The sequence below is a fragment of the Meleagris gallopavo genome, chromosome 11, assembly GCF_000146605.3.
Source record: "Meleagris gallopavo isolate NT-WF06-2002-E0010 breed Aviagen turkey brand Nicholas breeding stock chromosome 11, Turkey_5.1, whole genome shotgun sequence".
Classification (NCBI taxonomy): domain Eukaryota; kingdom Metazoa; phylum Chordata; class Aves; order Galliformes; family Phasianidae; genus Meleagris; species Meleagris gallopavo.
Genome location: NC_015021.2, coordinates 14,258,825 through 14,285,987, shown reverse-complemented (window position 1 = coordinate 14,285,987; position 27,163 = coordinate 14,258,825). Strand labels below are relative to the sequence as shown.

General features: G+C 58.9%; 3 protein-coding genes across 4 annotated transcripts in view; 2 read left to right on the top strand and 1 right to left on the bottom strand.

The window, feature by feature from the left end:
• Positions 1–80: 80 nt before the first annotated feature.
• On the top strand, positions 81–5,486 carry LOC104912665 (mucin-5AC-like). Of its 2 annotated transcripts, XM_010716778.3 has the most exons (6): positions 110–503; positions 1,118–2,272; positions 3,927–4,295; positions 4,364–4,471; positions 4,693–4,778; positions 4,916–5,486. In XM_010716778.3, exons 1-6 carry the CDS (start codon positions 434–436, stop codon positions 4,988–4,990), a joined length of 1,863 nt encoding a protein of 620 aa, XP_010715080.3. In that variant the 5' UTR covers positions 110–433; the 3' UTR covers positions 4,991–5,486. The 2 variants fall into 2 exon arrangements, with proteins under 2 accessions (XP_010715081.3, XP_010715080.3); XM_010716779.3 differs by lacking the exon at positions 4,364–4,471 and having other exon boundaries at positions 81–503.
• Positions 5,487–9,849: 4,363 nt separating this feature from the next.
• LOC104912699 (mucin-4-like) lies at positions 9,850–17,006 on the top strand. The gene is made up of 11 exons (XM_031555058.1): positions 9,850–13,361; positions 13,929–14,068; positions 14,148–14,312; positions 14,672–14,827; positions 14,950–15,080; positions 15,158–15,246; positions 15,609–15,788; positions 15,868–16,041; positions 16,166–16,285; positions 16,517–16,555; positions 16,639–17,006. The coding sequence occupies exons 1-11, from the start codon at positions 13,229–13,231 to the stop codon at positions 16,653–16,655; spliced, it is 1,344 nt and encodes a 447-aa protein (XP_031410918.1). The 5' UTR covers positions 9,850–13,228; the 3' UTR covers positions 16,656–17,006.
• A 114-nt stretch (positions 17,007–17,120) lies between these two features.
• LOC104912663 (mucin-4) overlaps positions 17,121–27,163 on the bottom strand; it is a 14,359-nt gene continuing 4,316 nt past the window's right edge. The window contains 26 exon segments of the mRNA XM_031555084.1: positions 17,121–17,436; positions 17,606–17,688; positions 17,814–17,851; positions 18,520–18,690; positions 18,771–18,939; positions 19,114–19,310; positions 19,481–19,545; positions 19,725–19,798; positions 19,887–20,069; positions 20,179–20,277; positions 20,356–20,515; positions 20,604–20,782; positions 20,915–21,049; positions 21,358–21,594; positions 21,795–21,896; positions 22,027–22,197; positions 22,366–22,444; positions 22,810–23,012; positions 23,196–23,315; positions 23,426–23,791; positions 23,929–24,017; positions 24,218–24,348; positions 24,426–24,581; positions 24,661–24,825; positions 25,009–25,148; positions 25,668–27,163. The exon segment at positions 25,668–27,163 is cut by the window's right edge and continues 100 nt beyond it. Of these exon segments, the coding sequence (XP_031410944.1) occupies positions 17,380–17,436; positions 17,606–17,688; positions 17,814–17,851; positions 18,520–18,690; positions 18,771–18,939; positions 19,114–19,310; positions 19,481–19,545; positions 19,725–19,798; positions 19,887–20,069; positions 20,179–20,277; positions 20,356–20,515; positions 20,604–20,782; positions 20,915–21,049; positions 21,358–21,594; positions 21,795–21,896; positions 22,027–22,197; positions 22,366–22,444; positions 22,810–23,012; positions 23,196–23,315; positions 23,426–23,791; positions 23,929–24,017; positions 24,218–24,348; positions 24,426–24,581; positions 24,661–24,825; positions 25,009–25,148; positions 25,668–27,163 (5,065 nt within the window). The 3' untranslated portion in view covers positions 17,121–17,379.

Genomic DNA, 27,163 nt, shown 5'->3' with positions numbered 1-27,163 from the left:
CGGCACGAGGAAGCGGCTCCGCGCCTCGCTCGGGTGGAGCGGTGCTCTCAGCATCGCGCTACCCCGGCCGGTACCATCCCCGTGCACGGCACAGCCGCCCGGCGCAGGCCTTGCCCCCAGCCTAGGGAATGAGGAAACCGCGCTCCGCTCCATCCCGCGGCCGCCGGCTGCGCGCACGCCCAACATTTCCCCTCCGCTCGCGGCCCGGCCGCAGGGCAGGTGGCTGCCGGGCGTTGTGCCCATCGCTGGGAGTGCCGCGTCGGGTGGAAACCCCCTTCGGTGCCAACACCTGAGGAAACAAAAGGACCCACCTGGGTGCTGCTGGGCAAAGGCAACACGGAAACCGCGCAGCGCTGGGGTTGTGGGGAGCGCTTGGAGCGGTGCTGCCTGGAGGGTACTGAATCCTGCCCGGGGCGTTGGGTCCTGCCGGGACATGGCCGCACACAGAGCAGTGCTGTCCCTGTCCCTGCTGCTGAGCATCGCCATGTCCGAGCTGGCGCTGGGTAAGGGATGTGGGAAACGCGTGGGGGCATCGCAGCGCAGGCTGGGGGGCACTGAGTCGCCTATCGCAGGGTGGGAACCTCGGGGTCATCGCCATCCACGCGGCCTCCCGCGAGCCTGAGGCAGCCACCGGCCCTCAGTTGTCACGGAGCTTCTGTGACTTGCAGCCTGCATCGTGCTGCTCACCCCTGACACACAAGCTGAGATTCGCTCCTCTCTCCCCCCGCTTCCCCTGGGCCCCACTCCATTCTTTGTGCCCCGCGTTATCGGTTCCTGAACATCTGCACGCAGCTTTGTGTACGCTGCAGAGGAGCTCCCAAGCCGTCCCAGGGTAACCGGTTCCTGCGGCTCTTCCCGTCCGACGGGCGGCTCTGAGTGCCGCAGGGCTGGATGGAGGCGGTGGGACGGGGCCATCGCTGGCGCCAGGAGGGGGTCCTGCCCGGAGCTGTGCCCGCTTGTCAGCCTGGGGATGTGCTGTCCTCCCACACCGCTGATCCCCACGGATCTGTATCTGCTCAGGACGGTGATCCCCGCCGTTGGCTGCCCACGGCCGATGCACAGCGTGGGGTGCCTCAGTGCCAGCACACTGGGTGATGCCTCTGCCACCTCTCCGCAGGGACCACAGCAGTGGGTGTGACAGTGCCAAAACCCACAGAGCCCCCCGTGTCGCTGCTCAGCACCGCAGCCACCACTCCTCCCTCCAGCCCGGACACAGAAGCCCCCACCTCAGTGATGCCCAGCACACAGACAAACGCCTCCATGCTCAGCACTGTGACTACTTGGGCAACCACCACCTCAAGCTCAACCTCCACAGCCATAACACAGACCTGGGCTGACACCACCACTGGTGCATCAGCAGAAACCAGCACAGCCACAGCTCCCACCATGCCAGAACAGTCAGATGCTTCAGCTGAGCTCTCCACAGCCTTGGTGGGCTTCACAACCACCTCCACCAGCAGCACATTGCCTCCCAGGAGCACTCTCACTCCCAGCCAGACACCGGGGAGCACAGCTAGGACCAGCTCTGATATCTCCACCGTAACTCCACAGACAGATGCCTTCACACACAGCACTGCAACAACCCAGATGATCACCACCACCCCAAGCCCAACTTCCACAGCCATAGCAACCACATGGGCTGAGACCAGGCCTGGCACATCAGCAGGGACTAGCACAGCCCTAGCTTCAACCATTAATTTGGCAGCAGCTGAAACAACTACACTGCCTTCCTCCACCTCCAGCCCTCTGCCCCACACCTCAGTGGACACCACTCTTGGCACAAGTGCCATCAGCACACCCTCATGCACCAACAGTGCCCCAGAACAGTCAGATGCTTCAACTGAGCCCTTCCCAGTCCTGGTGGGCTTCACAACCACCTCCACCAGCAGCACAGCGCCTCCCAGGAGCACTCTCACTCCCAGCCAGACACTGGGGAGCACAGCTAGGACCAGCTCTGATATCTCCACCGTAACTGTACAGACAGGTGCCTTCACACACAGCACTGCAACAACCCAGATGACCACCACCACCACCACCCCAAGCCCCCTCTCTACAGTCACAGCATCCACCTGGGCTGAGATCACATCAGCAGGGACCAGCACAGCCCCAGCTCCCACAGATTCCTCAGCTGAGCCCTCCACAGCCCTGGTGAGCACCACCACCAGCAGCACCCTCACTCCCAGCCCACCACTGGAGAACACAACTGAGAGCAGCCCTGCTGTGTCCACCCTGACTGCGGAGACATCCCCATCGAGCCTCAGTACCACCCCAGGTGAGTGCAGCTGTAGGACAAGGACACAAGGTAACAACACCCTACCCTACAGAGCACCCACCTCCTGCCCCCATGTGCCCTATATAAGGTGGAGCTGAGAGGTGTGGCCGCAGTGGGAGTGGTCTGGGGGCATGGCTTCGGGTGGGCATGTCAGCAGCAGCATCCCCAGGACGACCCATCCACGTGCCTGTGTCCCATCCAAGCAGCCATCCCACCTGTCCTACCACCTGGTGACAGCCCGACAGTGAGAGCCCAGCACCCCTGGGTGCCTGCATCCTGCCCACGCCACTGGTGGTGCCTCCGTTGTGTTGGCAGCCAGCCGTGTGCCTGCAGTGTGACAGCCCCGGCAGAGTGCCGCGCTCTGGCCGTGCCCCAGCACACCCGCAGGACGTTGTGTCCTGGCCCAGCGCCTTTGAGGGGCCTCATCCCTGACCCCAGCGACAAGGAAGCAGCTCTGATTGCAGGCGGCGCTGGGCTGTGACACGTGCTGGGGAAGTGATGCTGCACGGACAGCCCAGGAGATGAGTCCTCAGCCCAGAGCACGCCCTTCCTGGCTCTGCCTCTTTGCACACAGGGTGGACTGCTGTCCCTGAAGGCCTCTGTGTCGGCAGCCACCACATATCACCCCTTTGTCGGAGTTTTAGAGGGTCCCAGGCTCTTCCAGGGCTTTTCCCATTGGCACTGCCCTTGCCAGGCACAAGTCTCCGGCTTCAGGGCCGGAGACTTTGCTTGCGGCTGTTCTGGGGCCACCGTGCAGCTGATGGCTGCCGGGCATTGTGCCCATCCCTGGGAGCACCCGTGCTGGGTGAGAGCCCTTCCGGCAGTGCCAGCACCTGGGCAGTAAAGGGACGCGTCTGGATGCTCATCCTCTGCCGGGAGAAGGCAACGCGGAAACCACAGTGCCGGGGCCGTGGGGAGCGCCCACCAGGAGGCATCGGCTCCTGCCTCCCTGGACATGGCTGCGCGTAGGGGAGGGCTGCCCCTGTTCCTGCTGCTGAGCCTCGCTGGGTCAAAGCTGGCACTGGGTAAGGGCTGAGCGGTATGAATGGGGAGGAAGCGTCGCGGCCCAGGGATGTGGGAGTGGAACACTGTGGCTGCTGTGCCGTGCACAGCAGGAGCAATGAGCTCGGCTTTATTTCTGCTGCTTGCATGCGGACCTCCTCCTCCACTCCTCTTCGGGGCTGCCCGGAGCAGCAGCCCCCTGCTCTCATCTCTGCTAAACCTAATCCTGACGCACGAACAGGATTCACTCCTCTCTCCCTCTCCTCCCGTGGGCTCCGCTCCATTCTTTGTGCCCCGCGTTATCGGTTCCTGAACATCTGCACGCAGCTTTGTGTACGCTGCAGAGGAGCTCCCAAGCCGTCCCAGGGTAACCGGTTCCTGCGGCTCTTCCCGTCCGACGGGCGGCTCTGAGTGCCGCAGGGCTGGATGGAGGCGGTGGGACGGGGCCATCGCTGGCGCCAGGAGGGGGTCCTGCCCGGAGCTGTGCCCGCTTGTCAGCCTGGGGATGTGCTGTCCTCCCACACCGCTGATCCCCACGGATCTGTATCTGCTCAGGACGGTGATCCCCGCCGTTGGCTGCCCACGGCCGATGCACAGCGTGGGGTGCCTCAGTGCCAGCACACTGGGTGATGCCTCTGCCACCTCTCCGCAGGGACCACAGCAGTGGGTGTGACAGTGCCAAAACCCACAGAGCCCCCCGTGTCGCTGCTCAGCACCGCAGCCACCACTCCTCCCTCCAGCCCGGACACAGAAGCCCCCACCTCAGCGATGCCCAGCACCACCCCAGGGACCAGCAGTGCTGCCCCCACTTCAGCACACACAGCTGCAACACCTGAGCCCTCTACAACCGTGGTAGACACCACCACCACCTCTATCACCAGTACAGTGTTTCCCAGGAGCACCCCCAGTCCCAGCCCATCCCTGGGGAGCACCACTGGAACCAGCCCTGATGTCTCCACACTGAGCACAGGAACACCTCCAGACACCTCGACGGCACTGCAGAGCCCCAGTGTCACCCCAGGTGAGTGCCACCCCCACCTGTAGCAGCACTTTGTGACAGCAGCACTAACAAAGCATTGCTGTGCCCAGGCACGGAGCCCTCCCCCCCTGCCACCACCTCAGCACAGAGCCTGAATGGCACCACCAGCCCCTCTGCAGAGCTGCCACCAGCCTGCCCCAGTGCTCCGAGCAGTACCAGTAAGTGCTACTTCCTGGGGACAGGTGGCAGGGCCACATGTGCCCGATGGGCATCGTCACCTCCTTGTTATCGTGGTGGCCACTGGGCTTCCTGATGGCCAATTCAGGGGAGGCTGCATCCCCACTGCTTTCTCTGTGGGGGGATGGGGGTTTGTGGGGTGTGCTCCTGCTACAGCACAGGATGGATGGGGCACAACAAGAGCTGTGTCCCTTGCTCCCAGGTGCATCTCAGCTCTTCCTCTCCATGCATCTCATCACTCCTCTGGACATGGGGAACACCACAGTGCAGGAGTGGCTCCTGGCCAAGGTGAGCTGTGCCCTCAGCCCTCCTCAAATTAATGGGGAACCCTCCTGGTGTCCCTTCCTGGGTGGGAGGAGGGGACAGGATCTCCCTGTTCCGTGGTGTCTGTGCTTGCTGTGTGCTGATGCTGTGCTCTGCCCCAGATCCACAGGGACCTGCAGACTGCCTTCCCACATGCCAGAGTCCTGCTGCAGTGGAGAGGGGAGAAGCTGATCTGAGCCCATCGCCAGGGGATGCTGGGCAGGACTGAGCCATCCTGCACCTCCTGTCCTTGTCCCTCTGGGTAACCCACACAGTCCCATCTGCTTCCCTGCACCCCAGAACCCCTCTGTGCCCCGTTTTCTACCCCTTCCCACAGCCACTCTGCAACTCCATAGCACTGATGATAAAGAAGGAGCTCTGCAGCCCCCCACCCTGCCCCACTATCACCATGCAGCAGTGGCCCTGCTGGAACCCATGGTACAGCAGGGGGCCCCATCAACCCCCACTCCCCAACAAGCTGTGCATGCCATGGGGCCGTGGAAATCCTGTGGGCTGAGCTCCTTCCCTGTTTTTTTCCAGTCCCTGGTTGAGGAGACGGCCGCAGTGTCTGCCTCCCCTGCAGCAAAGTCATTTATTAACTGATTAATTAGCAGATAAAATGAGAGCGAAGCAATTATTACTGTAAGCAAGTCACCTCGCAGGGAGATTAAAAAGTGAAATAATGAGCAAAAATGTCTGTGTTGTTCATGGGGGAGCAATCCCTTCCTGCAGCCCTGTCCTGCTGGCACCATGTCCCACCTGGGAAAGGGACATCTGGGTCTGTGGGACCCAACCCAACCTGGGGACCATTCCCAGACAGTGGTTACCCTGCAGCCAGGCAGAATGGGCAAAGACACCTTGGTGTCACATGCATCCATTTGTCCACTGGGAAAGCCAGTACACATCTCCTACACATCCCAGGATTTCTCCCATGTGCTGTAGGATGCTGCCTGGTGCGTTGGGAGGTTTTGGGGGATACAGGGGTCTGTGAGGTCCTAAGGGGATCCTGGAAGTGGATATGGAGGTCATATGGAGGAATTGTTGTGGTCTCTGGGGATTCTGGGGAGGGATATGAGGGTCCTATTGGTGACTATGGGGCTCTGTGAGGTCCTAGCATGGCTATGGGGTAGGGTTCTAGGGGGCTCCTTTGGGGGCTATGGGGCTCTGTGCAGGGCTTGAGCAGTTGACACAAAGGTGCATCAGGGTGCAGAGTCGGGGAGCGGGATATTACTTGCTGGAAGGGTCCCCAGCCCCTGCGCTTTGTGGAGCAATGGGAACTCATCCTTGTGCTCTGCCCACGCCGTGGCATGGGGCCAGGAGCCCTCCCACGCTCAGTCCCACCGGGCCGATTCCACCGCCTGTTGAATCCATAAATTCAGACCCCGGGAAGTGGCACAAGGCCAAGGCTGAGACACTGCAGCCAAAGTGCGTCACAAAAGGAGGAAAAGGTCCTGAATTAGGATGAAAAGGGGACCGGGGCGCTCACAGTCCCCGGCTGGCATAGCTGGCGTGGCTGGGGGAGGAGATGCTGTGGGCTGGCCACATCCCTCTGCCCCCACCCTGGAATGGAGAGGAGGCCCCCCTGGGGACGTGGATGTGATGGGGTGTGAGCTGGGGACGTCCCTCGCTACATGGGGCTCCTCCAACTGTAAAAGCATTTATCAGCCTCTGTGCTGCCACCCACTCCCACTCATCAGCAGGGAGCAGACCCTGCTCTGGGCACCCAGCGGGACCCCCACCTTTGGGACACACCGCCAGCCCCTGCTGACCTTGGTGTCCTCTCCGACCCTCCCCTTCCCTTCACCCCTACTGCGGCAGTGCTGCTGCACTGTGCCCGGCACACCAAATGATCCAGAACCCGTGGGGTTGATGGATAACCCGGCCCTCCAGCACTCTCCCGCTGCCCTTGCCGGCAGGAGATGCCGTAATCTCTGCAGGGCTGGAACAAGCAGCCCATTAATTCCAGGAAGGCCGATAAGGGCCGCTGTGCCGGGCTGCGCCGGATGGTGCTGAGCCTCCGGGCAATGGGGTTCCCAGCAGTGCTGATCCCTTACCCATGATCCCAATAAGTCCCATGTATGGAGCCAGCATCTCCTTAGTGTGTGCATGGCGGGACCCTGCTGACACCCAACAGAAGTGAGGCTCTTTCCATACATTTCTGCTGTCTGTGCTCTCTGCCCCAGTCCTTGTCTCCTATGTCCATCCTGTGCTTCCATAACTGGGGATGAGGGATATCCTTGTGGGGGCCGGTGACCGGCTGGGATCTGAGCTTTGGGCACAGCACAAAGATCAGTGCAAAGATCCTTTGTCGGATGGGAGCAGGACCATCCTCAGAGCGAGGTTGGGTACGGGAATGAGAATAGAGAAGGGGGTGGGGATGAGAATGGGGATGGGGATGGTTAAGGGATGAGGATAGGGATGGAGATGGAGATGAGGATGGGGATAGGGATGGGGGTGGTTAAGGGATGAGGATGGTTAAGGGATGAGGATAGGGATGATGACATGGATGGGGATGGGACTGAGGACGGGAGTGAGGACAGGGATGAGGATGGGGATGAGGACAGGGATTGACATGGGACTGAGGATTGGGGTGAGGATAGAGATGAGTTTAGGGATGATTGCCCCAGTGCTGCATGCTGTGCATGCTGGAGCACAAGATGCGCTTCTATCCTCACCCTAATCTGTGTCATTCCCCCAAGCTGGAGAGCAAAGGGTAGAGAGGCCTTTTAGGGGGACTCCGAATGGTGCCAATCCCTGGGCATAGTATGTGGGCCGAGAGAGAGTAGAGCATCAGCTGGGTCACCTCTTGGTAGGACCCATCACCCGCCCTGCCCCATCCCCCCGCCTCACACAGCACTCCCGGTGTCGGCGTTCGTTGCGGGTGAGTGGAGCAGTGTGATTTACACCCGGTGTGCGGGCAGGGGGCAATGCGTGGGTTGGTGCTCCGGGTGTCGCTGGCCGTGCCACCGCATCCTGCTTAATGGAGGCTCCGGCGGCACAGCGCGTACCCGGCTGCTGCCTGACGACACCTCTAATGACGCTTTGAGAGAGCTGCCCGCGGGCATCGCTGCTTAAGGAGCGTTTAATCGATTCCCAGAGCGTGCGCTGGTGGGCGTTGTGCAATGCCGTTCGCTGGGAAGCCCCGGGTGGGGAGTGGGAACGGGGGCTGTGGGGAAAAGGAGGGTAAGGGGAGGAATGGGAGCAGGGCTGCCCATCGTCTGCTACCACAAATGGCACAGCCAGATTTGGGGGTTCCTGGTGCTCCTCTGGGGTCACCCCATGGCTGTCCCAATCCTACCTCCCCTACTTTCAGACCTTCCGCGAGCTGGGCAGGGTTTTGCATCCTTGCCCTGGGCACAGAAGGCTCAGCAGTTCCAGTTGGTGGCTATAGGGTGATGCCAAACACACTTGTCTGTAAGGGGCTGCTCCTCCGTGGGGCACCCACAGCCCCCAGGGGAGGATGAAAGGAGGTGGGTACTGAGCCCATGTGGCCCTCGGCAAGGGAAAGCTGCGAGGGATGGGACTGGGGATGGGGACGTGGAAGGAGAGCAGCAGGGGAGGGAGGGGACTTGCCTCCTTCACCAGCCCCATAAATAGGAGGGACTTGGAGCAGGACCACACCTGTGGGACTCTGGCTGCAGGAGCTGCTCCGTGCTGCTCTCTCTTCCCTTCCCTTCCAGCGCCTCGGAGTTCTGCCCGAGGCATGGGGACCAGGGGATGGATGCTTCCGACCTTCATGGGATGCTGTCTATGGATTCTGCACGGTATGTCCCATATTTTCCTGCTACTCTACCTATTGGGTATGGCTGGGAGATGCTTTTTTTCTTTCAGGATACATCAGAAACCTTTCTTAGTCTAATGCTTGAGGTCCTTTGCAGCCAAAGAGCTAAGAAAGTGTTGTAGGGGGCATGGCATTGCCCTGCACAAGGACACTGAAGGCTGCATCGGAGTGCAGCAGGGCTTCCTCATCTCATCCTTCAGCCTTCATGCTGATGCTGCTGCAAATCCCTTTATTCACTGGAAGAGGAGAGAAAGGCAAGAAAGGGAAGGGGAAGAAGAAAGAGAAGGGGAATGAGAGGAACCAGGGGGGTGAAAAGGAAGTTAGGGACCCCCATAATGTGGGCAGGATACACTGAGATCCATGGACCATGCTGGCACGTGGTTGCTGGCATGCAGCATGCTGGATGCTGGGGGCTGGCTGCCCGCAGGGAACCTGATGGACCGGAGCGCCGGGGCTGAGCGCCCAGTCTCACTTGCTGGGTGCTAATTAGGGCTCCCCTAATTACAGCTACCCGGAGCCAGGAGTCAGCAGATCCTCCAACTCAGTCCCTCCAGTGGTTGCACCGCTGTGCTAAAAATAAGCCAGGGTGGGATTTCATCGGTTGCTGTTGTCTGCTCTGATGGCTGTTGTGGTGGCACACACTTAGCCCCTGCAGCTCTGGCCCTAGGGAGTTCCGGGGAAGGGGTGACCCATCTGTCACCCTGCTGTCACCCCCAGCGCAGCCCTCCCATCCACCCTGTGTGCTCCCTCTTGCTGTCCTTAAGCCAAGGGAACACTGGTCCTGTCCTCACTGTAATGCTCTGCTCTGTGCTCCATCCAGGGCTGGGAACCACCGCTGCTGTCCCTGTCACCACAGAGGGACCATTTGCTGCCACGCCATCGCAGAGCGAGGCACCCACTGGCCTGTTGCTGGGCACTGTGGGGACAAGAACTGTCAATGACACCGTGATGGCTGAGAGCATCCTAGTGAGTCCCACCGTGAGCCCATCCTTCCCCTCCTGGGCTGAGCCAGATTCGGTGACTGAGACTACTGGGTACAACTCCCCTTTGGGTGCAGAGAGAGATGCAGGGCTGAGCACTGGGGAAGTGACACAGGCACCCACTGGAGTCCCTCAGGCTGGGACGGATGTGGCCACATCTCTTGATGCAACACAGAAAAACGAGAGTGATTTGGCAGCTGCCACAGCTGCTGCCATCGTTGTCACCCCACAGCCCAGTTTTACCCCCAGCACCAAGCACAACATAACGGCGACCACTGCTGCTGCACCCTCGGGGAGCACCCCTGTCTTTGCAGATGTCCCAGCATCCACAACAAGGGCAGGAGGTGGCTTGGAGTCCACAACTGATGCCATGTTCCTCCCCAGTGTCACCATTCCAACAGCTGCAGGGACACAGGTGCTGACCACCACCCCTCTGCACCCCCGTATCACTGCTCTGCCCCCAGCTTCAGGAGCAGAGGTGGAAGGTGTCACCCTGCCTGGGGACAGCCAAGGGGATGGACATGCCACCTCATCAATCCCCAGCCCTGGTGCCAGCAGGTTTCTCCCAACACCGTGGACCAAGGTTGTGAGTGGAACCGTGGGTGACACCCCAGGGTGGGCAGCTTTGGAGTCTGGAGATGTGGGAGATGCAGCAAATGGTGTCTTCAACACGGCTAATTCATCACAACTGCCTCCAGAGAGTGTGACAGCATTGGGAACAGCAGAAAATCCAGAGCAGAGCTCCCTTCTCGCCGGCCAGGCAGGGCCGAGCCCTGCTAATTTGCTAGAACCTGGTGATGGGGACAAGCAGGGAGCCCCAGCAGTGTTGCCATCCGGACCTGGCTCAGTCCTGGCAGACAGTGAGGCACCTGCAGCACCTGGGGTGAGAGGAGACACAGCCACTCTGCTGCCAGCCACCGATGTGCAGAGTGATGCGGATGTCCCAGCCGCAGACACTGGCGTGCCCCTGCCCACAGGGGCTGTGGATCTGGCCGAGAGCTCCCTGCAGCCAGCAACATGGCTGAGCCCCATCAGAGAAGAGCCATCACTGCTTGGTGCTGATCCACTGGCCCCTACAGGCACTTCTAGTGCACCCAGCACTGCTTTCCCACCCCCAGGGGTTGCAGCTGGGTCACTTCTGGAAACTGATGACGGCACAGTGGTGAACCCTGACTACAGTGCTGATCTAGGAGTATCTTTATCCCCATCCCTAGAGGGGTCACAGCCATGGGGGACAGCAACTGACAGACCCAGCATCAGCTTGAGTTCAGCTTTGGGTGCCACCAACCCATCATCTTCTGCACCTGATGGCGCAGCATTGTCTGCTGCAGGGCAACAGGCACAGGCAGACACAGGAGCAGGGGACATAACACAGGCAGAAGATGCAGGAGATGGCAGCCCCTATGAGAACACCCAGAGTGACACGAGCCTTGCAGCCAGCAGCATCCAGCAGGGCCCCACTGACACCACACCAGGAGCTGTGCTGCATACCGAGCTGAGTCCTGTCCCAGCTCCTGGGGAAGGAGCCCTGGCACCAGCACTGTCCCCATATGGTCCTGCGGATCTGAGCCAGGACCTCTCTGGAGCTGGAGGATCAGGAGCCCTGCCCATCGAGACCCTTGGTGCCCCTGGTGCTGCTCTCCCACCTCCAGCTGCTGTGCATGGCGCTGTGTTTGGGCCTGATGACGGAGCAGAGGCAGCAGTGAGCTCTGACTTTGGTGCTGCCCTGGGAGAACCAGCATCCCCATTCCTTGGGGCATCACAGCCATGGGACACAGCAGCTGGTGCTCCTGAAGACACAGCTCTCCCTGAGGCTGAGGGACCGGGCAGTGGAATCAATTCAGCATTGAATACCCCCAGCTCAGCATCATATGAACCCGTGGGGCCACCATCACCTGACACTGCAGAGCAGCCTGGCACAGATCTGACAGTGCTGGGAGTGGAGGGACAGGCGCTGGGAGGAGTGAGCAGTGCAGCTGCATTTGAGCCATCCCTAAGCTCTTCTCCAGTAGCTGGACTTGAAACTGGAACAGGTCTGCTGCCTGGTGCTGGGTCCCCACCCAACTCTGCCTCTCAAAGTGATGTTCTTGCAGTTCCCTCTATTTCAGACAATGATGGAGCAGCTGCACCCATCCCAGCAGCAGCTCCTGGCTCTGCCGTCCTATCCCAGGGCTCTGCATATGGCCCAGAGCTCACTGTGGCACAAGGCATCAACAGTGCAGGTGGTGTGGCACAGGCAGAAATCCCAGAGAACCAAAGTCCCTACGCAGACACGAGCTCTGCAGCCAGCAGCATCCAGCAGGGCCCCACTGACACCACACCAGGAGCTGTGCTGCATACTGAACTATCTCCTGCCCCAGCTCCTGAGGAAGGAGCCCTGGCATCAGCACTGTCCCCAAATAGTCCTGCAGCTCCCAGCTATGACCTCTTTGGGGATGGAGGATCAGGACCCCTGCCCGTTGAGACCCTTGATGCCCCTGATGCTGCTCTTTCACCTCCAGCTGCTGTGGATGGTGCTGTGTTTGAGGCCCCAGAAGCACCTGCGTCCCCATCCCTTGGGGCTTCACAGCCGTGGGACACAGCAGTCAGTGCTCCTGAGGACACAGCTCTCCCTGGGGCCAAGGGACCGGGCAGTGGATTTAGTTTGGTGCTGGATGCCCCTAGCTCAGCATCATATGGACCTGCAGGGCCACTATCTCCTGGCATTGGAGTGCAGCCTGGCACAGGTCTGACAGCACTGGGAGCAGAAGGGCAGACGCCGGGAGGAGTGAGCAGTGCCGCTGCATTTGAGCCATCCTTCAGCTCCTCTCCAGGCGCTGGGCTGAAGGCTGGGATGGGCCTGCTGCCTGCTGCTCTGTCCCCATTGGGTCCTGCTTCCCCCAGTGATGTGCTCACAGCTCCCTCTGCTTCAGATACAGCTGGTCCAGGTGTCTTGGGAGGAGCAGGTGGTGCTCCCAGTGCTCTGCAGCCCTCCCTGATTGCTGCACCCGGGCTCCATTCTGCTGCAGGAGGAGTGCGTGATGGGGCTGAAGCTGTCTCTGCAGATGGAGAAGCTTCAGGGCAGTCTCAGGACCAGACTGGGACAGGAACAGCTGTAGCCTCTGATGGAAGGCCGGGAGCTAAACCGCTCTCTATATCTTCCTCCCCATCTGCTGATGGATCTTCATTACCTGAAGCAGCTGCCAGAGCAGATACAGGAGCAGGCATCCCCAGAGCTGGTGGAGCTGGCTCAAGCTCAGGCTTGGGTGCTGCTGCTCTCCAGAGCAACAAGGAAACACCTGTCTTTCCCCCCACCACTCAAAGCAGTGCCAATGTTGGACCTCCTGTTGCCAAACTCAGCCAAGTCAATGTGGTGGAGCTGGCTGGAAGCGATTTGGGAGCCTCAGCCCAGGGGTCACCTTCTGCCAGTGGGGGAAATGGGCTGAGAACTGTCGTCCAGATCGCATCAGGAGTGTTGTCCCCCTCCATCCCCCACCTCCCCCCAGGAGACACAACCCCTGGTCCCAGTGGCTCCAGCTGCCTCCAGCCCATTACTGGTGGCTGCGTCTGCCTCTGCCAGGGGGGTTGGGGACAGCTCAGTTCTCAATGCGGGCCCTGCCTCTGCCTCCAGTACCCAGAGCGGGAGCAGCCCCCCAGCACTGCCATGGTCCTCTGTGGACAAGGTGGCTTCTGGGATGCTGGCTCCACTGGGAGAAGAGCTCCAACGTGCCCCTAATGCTGTCCCAGCTCTGCCTTCTGCATTCGAAAGAGAAAACATAAAGGAGGAAGCAGCCACCAGTCCCCAGCTCTCCTCTCTGATTTCAGCAAGTGAGTGGGCAGCAGGGAAATGGGGAGCTGCTGCTGCAGGTGGGGCTGCCCTGCTGCTGCCTCCCCTCCAGCGTGGGGTCCCTGCAGCAGCTGAAGGCAGGGGGGATGCTGACGGCCCCACCATCGCCAATCCAGCCCGTGGGGCTGCCAGTGGGGTGAGCATCCCCGCAACTATCCCGGTCCCAGGGGGAGCCCAAAGAGGGTCCACCTCTGCCACCCCGCTCCCTGCCGTGTCCTGCAGCCCGGCCCCCAGCCCTGGGGACAAGATGGGGCTCATGGGGCTGGGGGCAAGTGGCGCGTCCACTGTTGGTGCCCATGTATCATCCTCTATGCTCCCAGCTCCAGGACAGCCGGCTGCTGCCCCGACCCGACAGCCACTCCCCACAGGTGGGTGATGCAGAGCTAGGGCAGGGATAGGGATGGGAGCAGGAGCGGGGTGTCCCGGTGTGCCCCCATCCTCCTGCTGCCCAGCCGGTGTCACCTTGAAAGCAAAATTATTTCTGTTGGCACAGCCCAAGGGGTTTTGCTACAAGAACATTTTTTCTGAATTTTGTTGTTCTCTTTTAGTCCCAGCGGTGCCCCTCTATGGGTATGGAGCAAGAGAGAATGACCATGAGTATGTGCAAAGGAGAGTGGACTTCAATTCCCCGCTTTTCAAGCCTGAGACTGGATTCCCGTTTGGGAAAACCCTGCGTGATTCTCTCTACGTGAGTCCATGCTGCCCTGAGTGGACCTCCTTCCAATGCCTGATGTAGAAAAGCTCCAACCCCATCCCCTTGTGCACAGTTCACAGACAACGGGCAGATCATCTTCCCAGCCTCCGACAGAAGCATCCTCACGCTCCCCAACCCGCCTGCCCGCGGATTCACCGGCCGCGAGGGTGTTCCCATGATCGCTGTGTTCTGGGACAATGCTGACTTCTCCAGGGGCACTGGCACCACCTTCTACCAGGTTGGTGAAGCCATCCTTATGTGTGATTGCATTGAGGTGGTTGAGGCACTGGCACAGGTTGCCCAGAGAGGCAGTGGGTGGCCCGTCCCTGGAGACACTTATGGTCAGGTTGGATGGGGCTCTTGATGGAGTGGTAGGTGTCTCTGTTCATTGCAGGGGGTTCAGCCAGATGGCCTATAAGGGTCCCTTCCAACTCAAATGGTTCTATGATTCATTGCTTTGGTCATGGATTCCCTTTGAGATACAGAGTGAACAGGTGATGGGTGGCATTTCCCTTCTTGGGAGCCACACAGCTGGTTGCATTATCATGAATGGTCCCATTGGGGTCACATCATCCCTTTTGTGTCCCAAACTCACAGGAGTTTCTCACCCTGAACTCAGAGAAGCCGCCATTCATCCGTGACGTGGAAGCGAAGGTCCGGCGCTATCTGAGGTCCTCCTACTCTGCAGCTTGGACCCTGAAGATCACCTGGGAGAAGGCACCTGCCTATGGGGCACGTGGTGACAGCCGCAGGGTATGGGCCTACGAGTTGGAGGTGTCCAAGTACCATTTCTCTGGAAGCCTCATTAGGTTGACCTCATGCTAAATCCATCAGCTCTGTTCAGTCCTTTACCTTTCCTTGGTGCTTCTCCCCAGACAAACACATACCAGGCTGCCCTCACCACTGATGGCTTCAGGTCCTATGTCCTTATCCTGTACCAGGATGGAGGAATGCAGTGGGACTACACCCAGCTGCCGGCCACCAACGTGCTGATCGGCTACACCAGGTACAGGGTGTCACAGGGACACCGTGCTGGGGTGGTGCGACCCACAATGTCTGACTGTTCCCCTTTCCCCTGTGCAGTGGGGATGGGTATTACCACAATGATGACCTGACCCAAGGATCTCCAGCTGCAAAATATCGCCCTGACCGCTACAGAGGCTACAATACAGGTAGACACATGGCCTGGGGGATGCTCTGGACAGGCATGGGGACAGCTCCAGGCGGGGGGGGGACACTGAATTCACTATCAACACCATTTCCATCCAGACACATAAACTGAGTCCCCCGGGTATGAGTGATGAGTGATGCTGGAAATGAGCTAAACTTTGGGAACATCCTTGGGATGTTCCATAATGATGCATCCCTTTTTTGTGCAATACGATTTCTTGGAGATTTCTTCTCGGCAAGAGCCTCTCTCCCATTTCCTGAATATTCCCCTGGTGTTGGAGTCCCATGGTGGGGACTCAACAGCATCAGCATCCGTTCTCTCTGCTGGAGCCGCCCACGGTCCCATCTCCCATTCCCCATTCAGATCTCCGTGGGCTGTGGCTGTACAAGCTGGAGAGCCGCGTGGGCATCAACTACCGCCTGAAGTGCCTGGCGTGGACAGAGTGGCAGCAGGAGCCGCAGGCATGGAACCAGGACCTGCCTGCCTGCCCCTGCTCCCTACAGCAAGGCCAGCAGGACCGGCGCTTCAGGAGTGGCCGCGGAGGCAAGTGGCACCGCCATCCCCAGTGTGTCCCCCGTGCGCCCATGGCATCCCCCACGGGTGTCCCAACGTGCCCAATGAGCTGATTGCATCCCTGCTCCAGGCTGGGGGTCTGCTCGTGTCTCCATGCTGCACTCCGCTTCGCCCAACTCACACGGTGCTGGTGTCCGCTGCCTGTATGATGGCCGGGGGCAGCTGGTGGAGGGGCGGCAGGAGAGATACTGGAGGGCATCCCGACAGGCGTCCCCGTATCGTGGTAAGCACGGACACCGGGATGCAGGAGGGAAGCATCTCTGTGCCAACCCATCTCTGGACGCACTGTGGATGGCCACGCTCTCCTCCCCTTCCCAGCCCATGATTCTGTGTTTCCTTCCCCCCAGACCAGGAGCTGAAGCTGTATGATTGGTGCTGCAATCAAGCAGGGAGTGCTCGCCTCTGTGCCCGCTACAACGAGAAGAGACCGCGGATTGGATGCGATGGGTACCGGGCACACAGTGCAGGTGGGTTCCCTGACTGCATGTGCCCAGGGCTGGAGGGGGACATCCCAGATCCTCCATGGTGAATGCAGTGACAGCCCTGAGAGGAGTTTGGGTTTGGGTTTGGAGGTGGATGGTACCGTGCTCTGGGCTGGTGTAACACACAGCGCTATGGAGCTGGGCAATGTGGGGAGGAGAGACACAGGCAGCATTTGTGGGTGTGGGCTGAGCTTTGGTCTTTCTTGCAATCCACAGAGGATTTCTCAGAAGACAGCGACTCGGAGGAGCAGAGAGGTGAGGGGCTCAGGGGTCCTGGGCTCACCCCATGCCCCGGAGAGGCTGGGGCTGAGGTCTCACCATTTATTATCTCCTTGCAGATGAGGAGGAGGAGTAACTTGTGGGTCACATACACACAACACTCCGGGCCGTGGATGATCCTTCAAACTCTTCACTCCCATTTGTACCCTATGTGTCCCCTGCATGTCTCTGCTCCCTCAGTGATGGAACAGACACTGTGGCACTGTCACCATGTTCCTTGCCCCTGCTCTCCTGCCTGGGGACGGCACTACAGGGGATTTTAGCCCCCAGCATCTGGGCCTTTGCACCTTGCATTGGTTCAACCCTGTGATTGGAAATAACGGGAGAAAAATAATATTGTGTGTGTGAGAACCCTGAATTCTGCAAAAGCACCAAAGTTCTTGTCAATTGCATTCCTTCAATAAAGCATCAGAGGGTCTGAGCATCACCAGTGAAGTGCAGCCACCTCTCTGGTGGGTGGGATGGGAGTGGGCTCGGAGCAGAGATTGGTTTGTGTGATCTGATGTTGAGAGCTGGGGGTGCACGCATCACACAGAACAATGCCCTCATTTCATTTTTATTCTGATTTGTTCATAATGCAGTGTGATTGCTGGGTCTGGTTGCACCATGCTGGGGCTCACCCCGTGGTAGACACTCCTATGGATGACCCCAGTCACTTCTTCAGGTCCTCTGCAGAAGGTCCTGTTGCTTTGGTGACCCATGTCCTCATGGCACAGCCATGTCCCACAGCCCTGTATGTTCCATCCCCTTCCCGTGCCCGGAGCCTTGCCTTGCTGCCCCACTGCTGGGAGCAGAGCATGTTAGGGCTGCACAGTGCCTTGGCTTGGAGGCAGGATGTGGGGTCTCTTGAACTGCATCTGCAAAAAGAGACACAGGATAAGCAGTGTTCCAGTTGCACAATCCCTGCACTGAGCCCCAGCAGCAGTGCAGATCCTGCTGTCCCCAGCATCCCAAGCAGACTTTGAGCCCTGGGACAAGGACACTGCTGTGCTGCCCCACACACAGGGACAGTGACCCCAGGCACACCTGGATGGACGGATCGATAGCCCAGAGCTTCGGTTCCCAGAGCCTTCCTGAGGCCTCTGCCCCCTCTTCTGCCTTTATCAGGGCTGGGATGAGGAAGAAGAGCAGAGCTGGGGGAGCACTGTGGGGACAGCTGGGGGGCATAGGGCCGCTCCACTGCCTGCCCTATAGCTCAGAGCTGGGCTACAAAGCAGGCTGTGGGTGTACTCACAGGAGAACGGCCGCTCTCTCCAGAAGGTCCCCTTGGTCCTAGGAGAGGAGGACAGAATGGGGACAACACATTGGTGGGGCAGGAGGACCAGTGTCTTGTGCTCAGCCCCCCAAGTGGGGAGCATTGACTGAGTGTGGGGCTGTGGATGGGGATTGAGGAGGAAAAGCCCCAGCTCCTGCACACACCCCGTTTCTCCCCTTGTCCCATATGCAAACAAATGCTCTGGCACACTGGAGGCTCAGATGCAGAGCTTGCCACCCCACACATCCCATACCAAGGATAGGGTGGAGATGAGGATGGGTTGGCACTACCCCCCAGCCAGCTCTGCCCCTGCAATGTGCTTTATTTCTTGCTCCAGACCTGCTCCTCCCAGCAACACATGAATTTCAGCGGAAATCATTTGGATGGCATTCAAATTAAAATCAACAGAAAGCCCTTCTGTAATCAAACACAGGGTGGGACAGGGAAGATATGTGACCGCTCTCTGACATGGGGAAGGAAGCTGTCACTCCTCACTGCAGCAGACAACTGCAAATGGGGTGGATGATGCTGAATGGGCTCAGTCTCCTTCCCCAAAACAGCTCTGTCCAATACCTGGGATGGATTTTCCACTTTCTCAGCACGGCAAGGCTCCTCCTGACACTCACTCTCAACACCCTGCCCCACAGCACCCACCTTATGGGCTCAGCCCCAATCCCTTGCTCACCCCCGGAGGTCCCGATGCCGACGGCAGAGCTGTGCAGCCAGACAGGCAGTGGAGAGCAGGAGGCAGAGCAGTGCCAGGGCCCCCACCATGATGCTGATGAAAGCAGCGAGGCTGACAGCGAGCTGCTCACAGTGGGCACCACCCGGGGAGAAGATGGAGAAGGGCACGCAGCTGTGGAGGGGATGGAGATTCGGATACAGGGAGGGGTGGCTGTGCGGGGGTGGCATCGCCCACCCCAGTGTCACAGCTACCTGCATGTGGGACCCTCGGGCAGGTGTTGGCAGTGGCCGCCGTGCTGGCAGTAGCCCTTCTTGCAGGGGGAGATGCAGGTCAGTCCGCTTGTCCCCACATAGTCGAGCTGGTAACCCTCATAGCCATATAGCGTGCAGGAGAAGTAGTGCTGCAGCTCAGGCACTGATACTGCAGAGGGATGAGTCCATGCATGGGGGCTTGGGGCAGCATCACCACTTGGTGCACCTCTGGGACCCCGTGGTGCTGATCAGCACCAAACCACCTCCATCACAACCCCAGGGTGCACTGGATGGCAGGGGACAGCCACGGGGATCCCATCACCTTTGGTGCTGGGGCACTCACATTTCACCAGGTCCGTGATGTTGTCCAGGTGTAGGCGTACAAAGAGGAGATGTGCACCCACCTCCCGCCGTGCCCTCTGCCCATTGAAAGCAGTGGTGATGGCCGCTGTCAACTCCTCATTCAGGAACTGGATGACAAAGCTGCTGCTGTTGTAGGTAAATTTGGACACCACAGCAAAGGTGAGGCCATCAATTGTCCTGCTGGGAGAGGAGCTGGCTGCTGTCCTCAGTTTCCCCATGACTTATGGGGGAAAGAAAGGAGGGGGCTCACTGCTGTAAGGGTTTAGCAGCACGGGGGCTGGAAAAGCAGATCCTTAGGGGCAAAACTCTTTGTATTCCAAGCTCTGCCCTGTCTGCTCAGCACTCACATGCAGGTGATATTGGCGTTGCTCCAAAATGCCTTCACCTCCAGAGAGCCCAGGATGGCTGAGACCTGTTCCAAGAGGTTGTGTGGGAGATTTATGAGGGCTGTGACCCTATACCCCAACCCCAGTTGCCTCTCAGGCATAGGGCTTGTAGAGCTGGATCCCTGGGGGGGGTAATTCAAAGGCACCCCAACCTGCAGCGTCCCACCCACCCACAAGCCACAGCCCTTCCCCCACCACTACGCACAGTGGCATTGACTTCCTCAGCTGTGGCACTTTGCATTGCCCTGACCCACAGCAGCACGCTCCTCTGGGGCAGATCTGGGGATGAAACTGCATTGATGCTTTTGTGTCTCAGGGCTGGGTGAGCTGGGATGGGTGACAGCCCCTTGTGGGACACAGCACCAACCTGCACTGGCCAGAGGCTGAAAGTCCCCTCCTGCCACCACGCAGTGCCGGTCGGTAAATGCTGGGGGACACTCACAGGTGGGTGTACAGGAGGGGGGGTGCAGGCGGCAGCGTCCCCCATTGCTGCAGAAGCCCTCAGGGCAGGAGTGGGACCTGCAGGCAGTGCCACATCCCAGACCCTCCCCTGTGGGATGGGAGTACTTGTTGGAGGAGGCAGCCACTGTTTTTTGGACCCGAGGTGTTCTGCTTGTTACCCCATGCAAAGTTGTGCATCCCAGGATGCCTGCACTCACCCGCTGCATTGCTGGGGCAGGAGCAGGTATAGCTGCCCACAGTGTTGGTGCAGGTGAGGTTCCCCTGGCACACCGTCTTCTGCACACACTCATCGATATCTGCAGTGCAATGCAGCATGGCACCGGGCGAAACCCCTCGAGGCCCCAGTGTTCATTCCCATAATGAGCCCACATCACCTGCACAGTGCCGCCCATCGCCAGTCAGCCCAGGTGGGCAAGGATCACAGCCTGTCTGTGGGTCACAGCCCACCCCAGGGAAGCAGCCTTGGGCACAGGGGTCTGGTGCGTGCTGGCAGAAGGAGCCCCAGTATCCATCGTCACACCTGCAGGCTGCCAGCTGCCAAGGGATTGTGACACTAGCTTAGGGGACACGAGGACAGATGGGATGGGGCTGGTGGAAGGGAGATGTCCCAGAGCTTTGCTACCTGCAAGGAGGAGCTGGCGATGGTGGTTGTGATGCTGTAGTCACACTGCTGGATGCTGCGGCAGCTGCACAGGGTGAAGCTGAGCTGCAGGAGGGCTGGGGGGAGGTGTGGGCTGACAGCCTGTAGGGTGATGCTGAGCGGGGCTGTCCCACGGGGCTCCCATGTCAGCATGCCATCCTCTTCAGGAAGCGGAGGAGGAGGGACACGTGGTAGTGGTCACGTCCCAGCCCTCCTGGAGGGATTCCATCCAGAACCCAATGTCTGTGCGGTGCCCATCCTGCCCCCGTCCTGTCCCCTCTCTCCATCCCTACCTGATATGTTGAGCTCTGGTGAGACGTGAGGGACAAAGTGTACACCCGGCCCTGTAGCTCGGTACTGCCTGGTGACTTGTTCTGTCCTGAATGCTGTGAGCAATGGGCTGCCGGTGATGACAGGAGGGAAGGAATCTGAAGGAAGAGCAGCCCTGTGTGCTCACCATGAGATCTTGGCATCTCTTGGTCTATGTACCTCTCAGTGATGAGTGGCCCTGGGCAGATGTAGCCATGGCCACCCAACAAAATCCCTTCTGGGTGGCATCTCCCAGGCCTGAGTAGCAGTCAGCTGTGCCATGCAATTCAAGACTTTGGTGGCATCTCCCAGGATTGGAGATGAGCCAGCCGTGCACTGCAACTCAAGAACTTGGTGGCATCTCTCTTGCCTCATATAGCCCCAGGGAGGGAGCAGGGCTCTTCCCAGTTCCCCACACCCCACTTACCAAGCGCTGCCTTCCTCTTCTGGTAGTCCTCCACCAGGCTCTGGGTGGCCAAGCCCAGGGCCACATCCCCTGTGCTCAGCATGTCATAGATGCACTCCCTGCAGCCGTGGCACTGTGAGGCTGCCAGCTGATATTGGGTTTTGTTCTCCTGTCGCAGCTGAGACAAGAAGATGGGGTTGAAGGTTCTTACTGGTGCAGCCAGGGGGTGGGCAAACAGGCTGTGCTCTCCAACAGCCCCTGCAAGAGACCACATCATGAGTAGGACCTCGTGTTTTTAAAGCTAGCTCTTTTTAGGGCTGGTTTCCATGCCGTGGTAAAGAAATTGAAGGGCTCCCTTGGCACTAGTTTTGTTCAGTGTCCAAACCTCTCCAGCCAGTGCATGGCCAGAAGGTGCTGGAGTATGGGATGGCCAGGCTGGTTCCCAAGCTCAGACTTACAGGTCATCCCATAGCTGAAAATATCTTCCTCACTGCTGTTTACAGGGATGTTAGTTCCATTTGGCATCTGGAAGTCATCTGCTGGGTTGTGGTTCCATACACCTGATGGAAATTCACTGTGGGATTGGAGTCCCCAGGGTCTGCCAGCAGCTATGGGGTGGGAAGGGGACCTTGCCCCTGGCCCTGCAGCAGTGCTGGAGGAGAGGTGAGGGGATGCTGGCAGAGTCCTCACCCAGCAGGCCCCTGGTGCCATTGTAGTACTGCTCCAGCAGGCTGCATACCGCACTGAGCATCCCAGAGTTGGCTGAGACGGAGATGGAGATGGTCCCATCAAAGACGGCTGTGATGGAGGAGGTGTTGACCAGCAGGACACTGGGGCTGTAGTACACCTCAGCATCCATGTCTGCAAAAGAAGACACAGAGGGAACCCACACAAGTCTGAGATCTGAAATGATGTCTTTGAGTTCAGAGAGGGGAGCATTTCCAACCTCACTGACCAAGTCCCTATGGGATGGATACACCTCTGATCCCCCTCAGATACAATTAACATTTAACACCATGTCCCCCTTACCTTGGGAGTAGGAAAACTGGATGGTTTTGTAGTTCAGCAGAACTTGGACCTCATTATGGCTCCCCAAGGTCCACTCAACCTGCAAATGGATAACTGCTCAGGATGTCCCTCCTGCTTGTCCCTCCCACCCCCTGCTGAGGACACACTGCTGGACCCTGTCCTCCTCCAGCTCCAGAAGAGGTGTTCATCCTGAAGACGTGTTGGCACAGTCTTTGCCCCAGCAAACACATGACGACACAGCTTTGATGGCTGCATGGGTAAGGATGGTGAGTGCTCTCCACTGCCACTGTCACAGGGCACATCTGGGCTGCCACCACTGCTTGGTTGACCACCAATGGTTGACCATTGTAACATGTGGGCTCCAGACTCAGAGCCCTCTCAGAGCTTTGGTGACAATGGGAGATATCACTTACCAAAATGGGTGCAGAGAGTAGCTCTACTCACTGTTGTGGTGGTGTTGGAGGTGTACTGGGCAATGAAGGCCATGAAGTTGGTGGCCTGGGCTGTACTGGTGCGGGCCATGCGCCCTTGCAGCACAAAGCTGGTGTGGGCATCACTGGCCAGCAGCAGCATGAAGTCCCCAAGTGCATTGAAAGTGTAGGTGAGGCCATCCAGGGTAGTGACATGGGGGTCCCCAAAGGCATTGGCTAGGGTCCGAAGGAAATGGAGTTGTTTTGAGAAGGGAAAGGAAAGAAAGTGTTGGTGTCATTGCACGGAAGAAAGCAAACCACGGTGCTCAACAGTCTCCACTAGGATACTGCAAACCACAGGCTACATGGGTATGGCCATGCTACCTGCTCAGTGCCCCACCACGGAGGAAGGGAACCTACCAGGGGTGGGTGGCACATATCCCTCACAGCCAGCTCTTGGTCTCTTCTCGCTGTACCTGGTGCAGAAATGAGGCTTCCCCACGTGCCGGCAGCACCATTCAAATGCCTCCAGCTCCCCATCTGTGGGGATACAGTGGCTGGGTGTTGGGGGTATGGGGCTCCCAGTGTTCCTGCAGAGTGTAGGTGGACCCTGTGTGTTTTAGGGCGGGGACAGGGCAGTGCCCACTCACTGTCTGAAGGGTTGTTGGGTGGGCTCCAGAATCTCTCCTGCCATCCTTCCAAAAACCCCATGCCGCGATACACACACCGCACTCCAGCTCCCATCCGGCTGGGGGATGTGGTGCGCAGCACCGTCACAAAGAGATCTGAAGTATTTTGGGGTACAGTGGTCACCCCAGGTGCAGGAGGGGACTCAGCACTTCTGCTCCGGCGGTATCGGGGGTCCAGCTCTGCCTGGGGCCGTGAGCAGGGGCAGGGTGGCAGCTCCATGCTCCAGGTGGACGGTGATGGCTGCTCCTGCAGCCACGTCAGGCACTGCAGCCTGTAGTTCACCTGGCTGCGATTGGCCAGCAGGAACAGCCACAGCCCACGCACATCTGGGGAGCAATAGGAAAAAAGCACAGCAGGACTGCAGCGACCATTGAAACCCCGCACTGGGGCTTGTGCAAAAAGAGGGTCTCAACACCATCCATCCCCCCCAGCAGTGGATTGAAGGTCTCTCCTGGTGCCGTACCAGTGCCGGAGCTGCGGTGCTGGTCTGGACGGTACCTAACAGCTGGTGGCTCTTCAGTCAGCTCACTGTTCTGGGCATAGCCATCACCACTAGGTAAAGAGAAGAGCTCTGGGGTTAGAGTTAGGTTAGGGTTATGTTCCTGCACCCAGTACACTGTGGGCAGGGGTTTCCAGTTGGGGCTGGGCAGCTTTATGGGTTTTCCTTGGAGAGTGAGGCTTGAAATGGGACACGGCTACACTAGAGGTGAGAGCTGAGGGTATCTCTGGGGACACACACAAGGACACAGCACCTGGAGAAGCCGATGAGCGCATCCTTGGCTGCCAGCCTGGCATAGTCCCACCGCATGCCACCATCCTGGTACAGCAGCAAGGCGAAGGAGAGGCTGCCATCGGTGGAGAGCACCGCCTGGTATGTGTTGGTCTGGGGAACCCATGGAGCCCCATCAGCACCCCACTGCTGTGCCCCATCCATTGTTAGTGGCAGTTCCCCTTTGTCACCTGTGCATCATCCAGCTGTGACGGGTACGGTGGAGCCTTCTCCCACGTCACCTTCAGGGTCCATTTAGCAGAGTATGGCACCTGCATGTATTTCTGAATCTTCGCTTCCACATCATGGATAATAGGATCTCGGATGGAGCCGAGGGTGGGGTACTCCTGTGGTTGCAGGGGGGTTTCAGTGGGTGAGGACTGGAGGCAGCGGGGTCACAGCCTGTAGGTGCCCAATGACCCTGACCTGGTACCAGGTGGTGCCAACACCATGAGAGAAATCCGCATCGTCCCAAAAGGCGGCCACCGTGGGTAAAGCCTCGTGGCCACTGAAGCCCTGGGAAGGGGGGTGGGGGCTGGAGGGGACGTGGCTGTCCGTGGGAGGGAAAATTATTTGTCCATTGTCTGTAAACTGAGAAGAATGACAGGTTAGGTTGTATCCATATGCTACATACATACAAGCAGAAAAAAATCAATTTTAAGTGGTGAAAAATTAACATTAAATCAGGTTTCTGTTCCATTTGTGTGGGTTGGTTGTTTTTTTTTTTTCCTACTGAGCTGGCTGCACATCCCTTATATAGGCATAAAAACTCACGTAGAGGGTGTCCCGCAGTGCCTTCCCCAAGGGGAATCCGATCTCAGGCTTCAGCAGTGGGGAGTTAAAGTCCACTGTTCTCTGGATGCACTCTGTGTCCCCTTCCACTGCGCCAAATGGGTACAGTGACACTGCTGGGGCTGACACAGGCAGGACATTAATGGGGGAGGTTAGAAACAATTAATTAACTTCTGCTCCAGCTTTCATTCTGCTCAGCTGCCTCCTTGCCCTGGGGTGTGATTTTGGTGGTGGGTTCCCCATCCCTGGTGGAATCCCAAGAGTCACCCTCAAGGATGCCTTCTCCCTCTGTCCCGCCCACTAAATGCTATCACGATATTTAACCCAATTTGGCTTTGTGGTGACTCAGGAGGCAGGGATTGCAACTGGAGGAAATGAGGCACTTCAGTCTCAGTGACTCCTCCGATTTTGGGCTGGAATGCTGTGAATAATGAACCCGATGTGAACCCTGGCACGTACAGTGTGGGGGGGGGGGGCGGAATGCCTGCAGATACTCATCGCCTCCGGGGTAAGAGCATGGCCAGGGGCTGGGCAAGAACTTGAGCAGGTATTAAGTGAATTCTCTCTCTTAAGCTGTGAAAATAAGGCTGAGGGCCCCCTTCTCTCCTTCACGTTGGGAAAGGGGAAGAAAATCGACTTACTGAGCTCAGCGCCAGGCTTGGACATGGGATTCTGGAGGGTGGCATAAGTGGGTGCCCCTGGTGCTGTGATTGGTCCATTCTGTGCCCCTAAGCCTGGAGCTGCTCTGGTGGGACTGCTGGCTGCTGGCATGCCCTTGGCAGGGCTGGACATGGCAGTAAATGCAGAGGTGGCCTTGTGGTTTGTCACTCTCAGGGCAGTGGGGACATCGTGCATGGCAGAGGGGGACTGGGCACCACTGCTGGCCGTTGCCGTAGGAGGTGACACCGTGGTGTGCCTGGTCACCATGGAGGTGTCAATGGTGGGTGAGTCAGCTGGTGTTATGGCATTGCTGGAGGAGATGGTGCCCTTCCAGGACATGGCTGTGGCTTCCCACATGTCTGTGCTGGAATCCTTTAAGGCTGGGTCACGGGGACTGCTGGTGGTCTTGATGGGTGTCCCTGGGGTGACATGGGTGCTGTGTGGCCCCAGAGAGCTGCTAGGGACATTAGAGGAGGGCGTTGTGACCATACGGAGAGAGGCATCTCTTGTTCCCACTGCTGGACCACTGGCACTGACACTGGGTGTGACGGAGGGTGCCACCACTGCTGGACCAGTGACATTGGCACTGGATGTGATGGATGCCACCACAGTTGGTGTGACAGAGGATGCCACCACTGCCAGACTGCTGTTCTGGAACACAGAAGGGGACACGCTCACATCCTGCTCAGCAGCGCTGCGACTGAGGGCAGGGGACAGTGCTGTGACCGATGCCAGGGATGTGGGAGGATGTTGGCTGCCCACTGCAGATGGTGACACAGGGGTGGCCCTTCTGACACCCGGCTCAGCACCAGCATCCACAGGGGTAGTGGATGAGGAGATGTCCAAGTCCACTGTCACCCGAGCAGCACTATGGCTGTGGTTTGGAGTGGCTGTGCCTAGCTGAGCAATGGTGCCGGCACTGGAAGGATGTGGTGCTGGTAGTGCTGACACCACAGAAGTGCTCTCAGTGTTGGCTGTGGGGATGAGGACACCCACTGTGGGGTTTTCAACTGGGATTGAGCCTGCTAATGCCTGGGTGCGGCTGCCCCATCCCAGGGCCACTGACCCCATCATTTGTCCAACTGTGCTGCCATGGGGGAGTGCCACAGCAGGAACTGTGCTGGGGACCATGCCCATGTCCAGCCCCATCAGAGTGCCTTCAGTCTGCAGGACAGCAGTGCCTGTGGTGGCTTCGGCAGTGATGGAAACATGCTTGGCACTGCCTGAGGCTGTAAATGGGGTGGTGAGCACATGTGGCACAGTGCTGACATCCATGGCCGTCGCTGATGTGTCCAGAGCTGGTGCAGTGGAGGCATGGAGCTGAGAAGTGACACGGGGATGGGTGACGGCTGTGTCTCCGTGCAGCCCATCTCCAACTGTACCAGGGGCTGGTAGACCAGGGGCTGTGGCCTCACTGACACCATCAACAGCAGGAGGAGTGATTGTTGCTGAGGCTGTGCCTGGGGGGATCATGGTT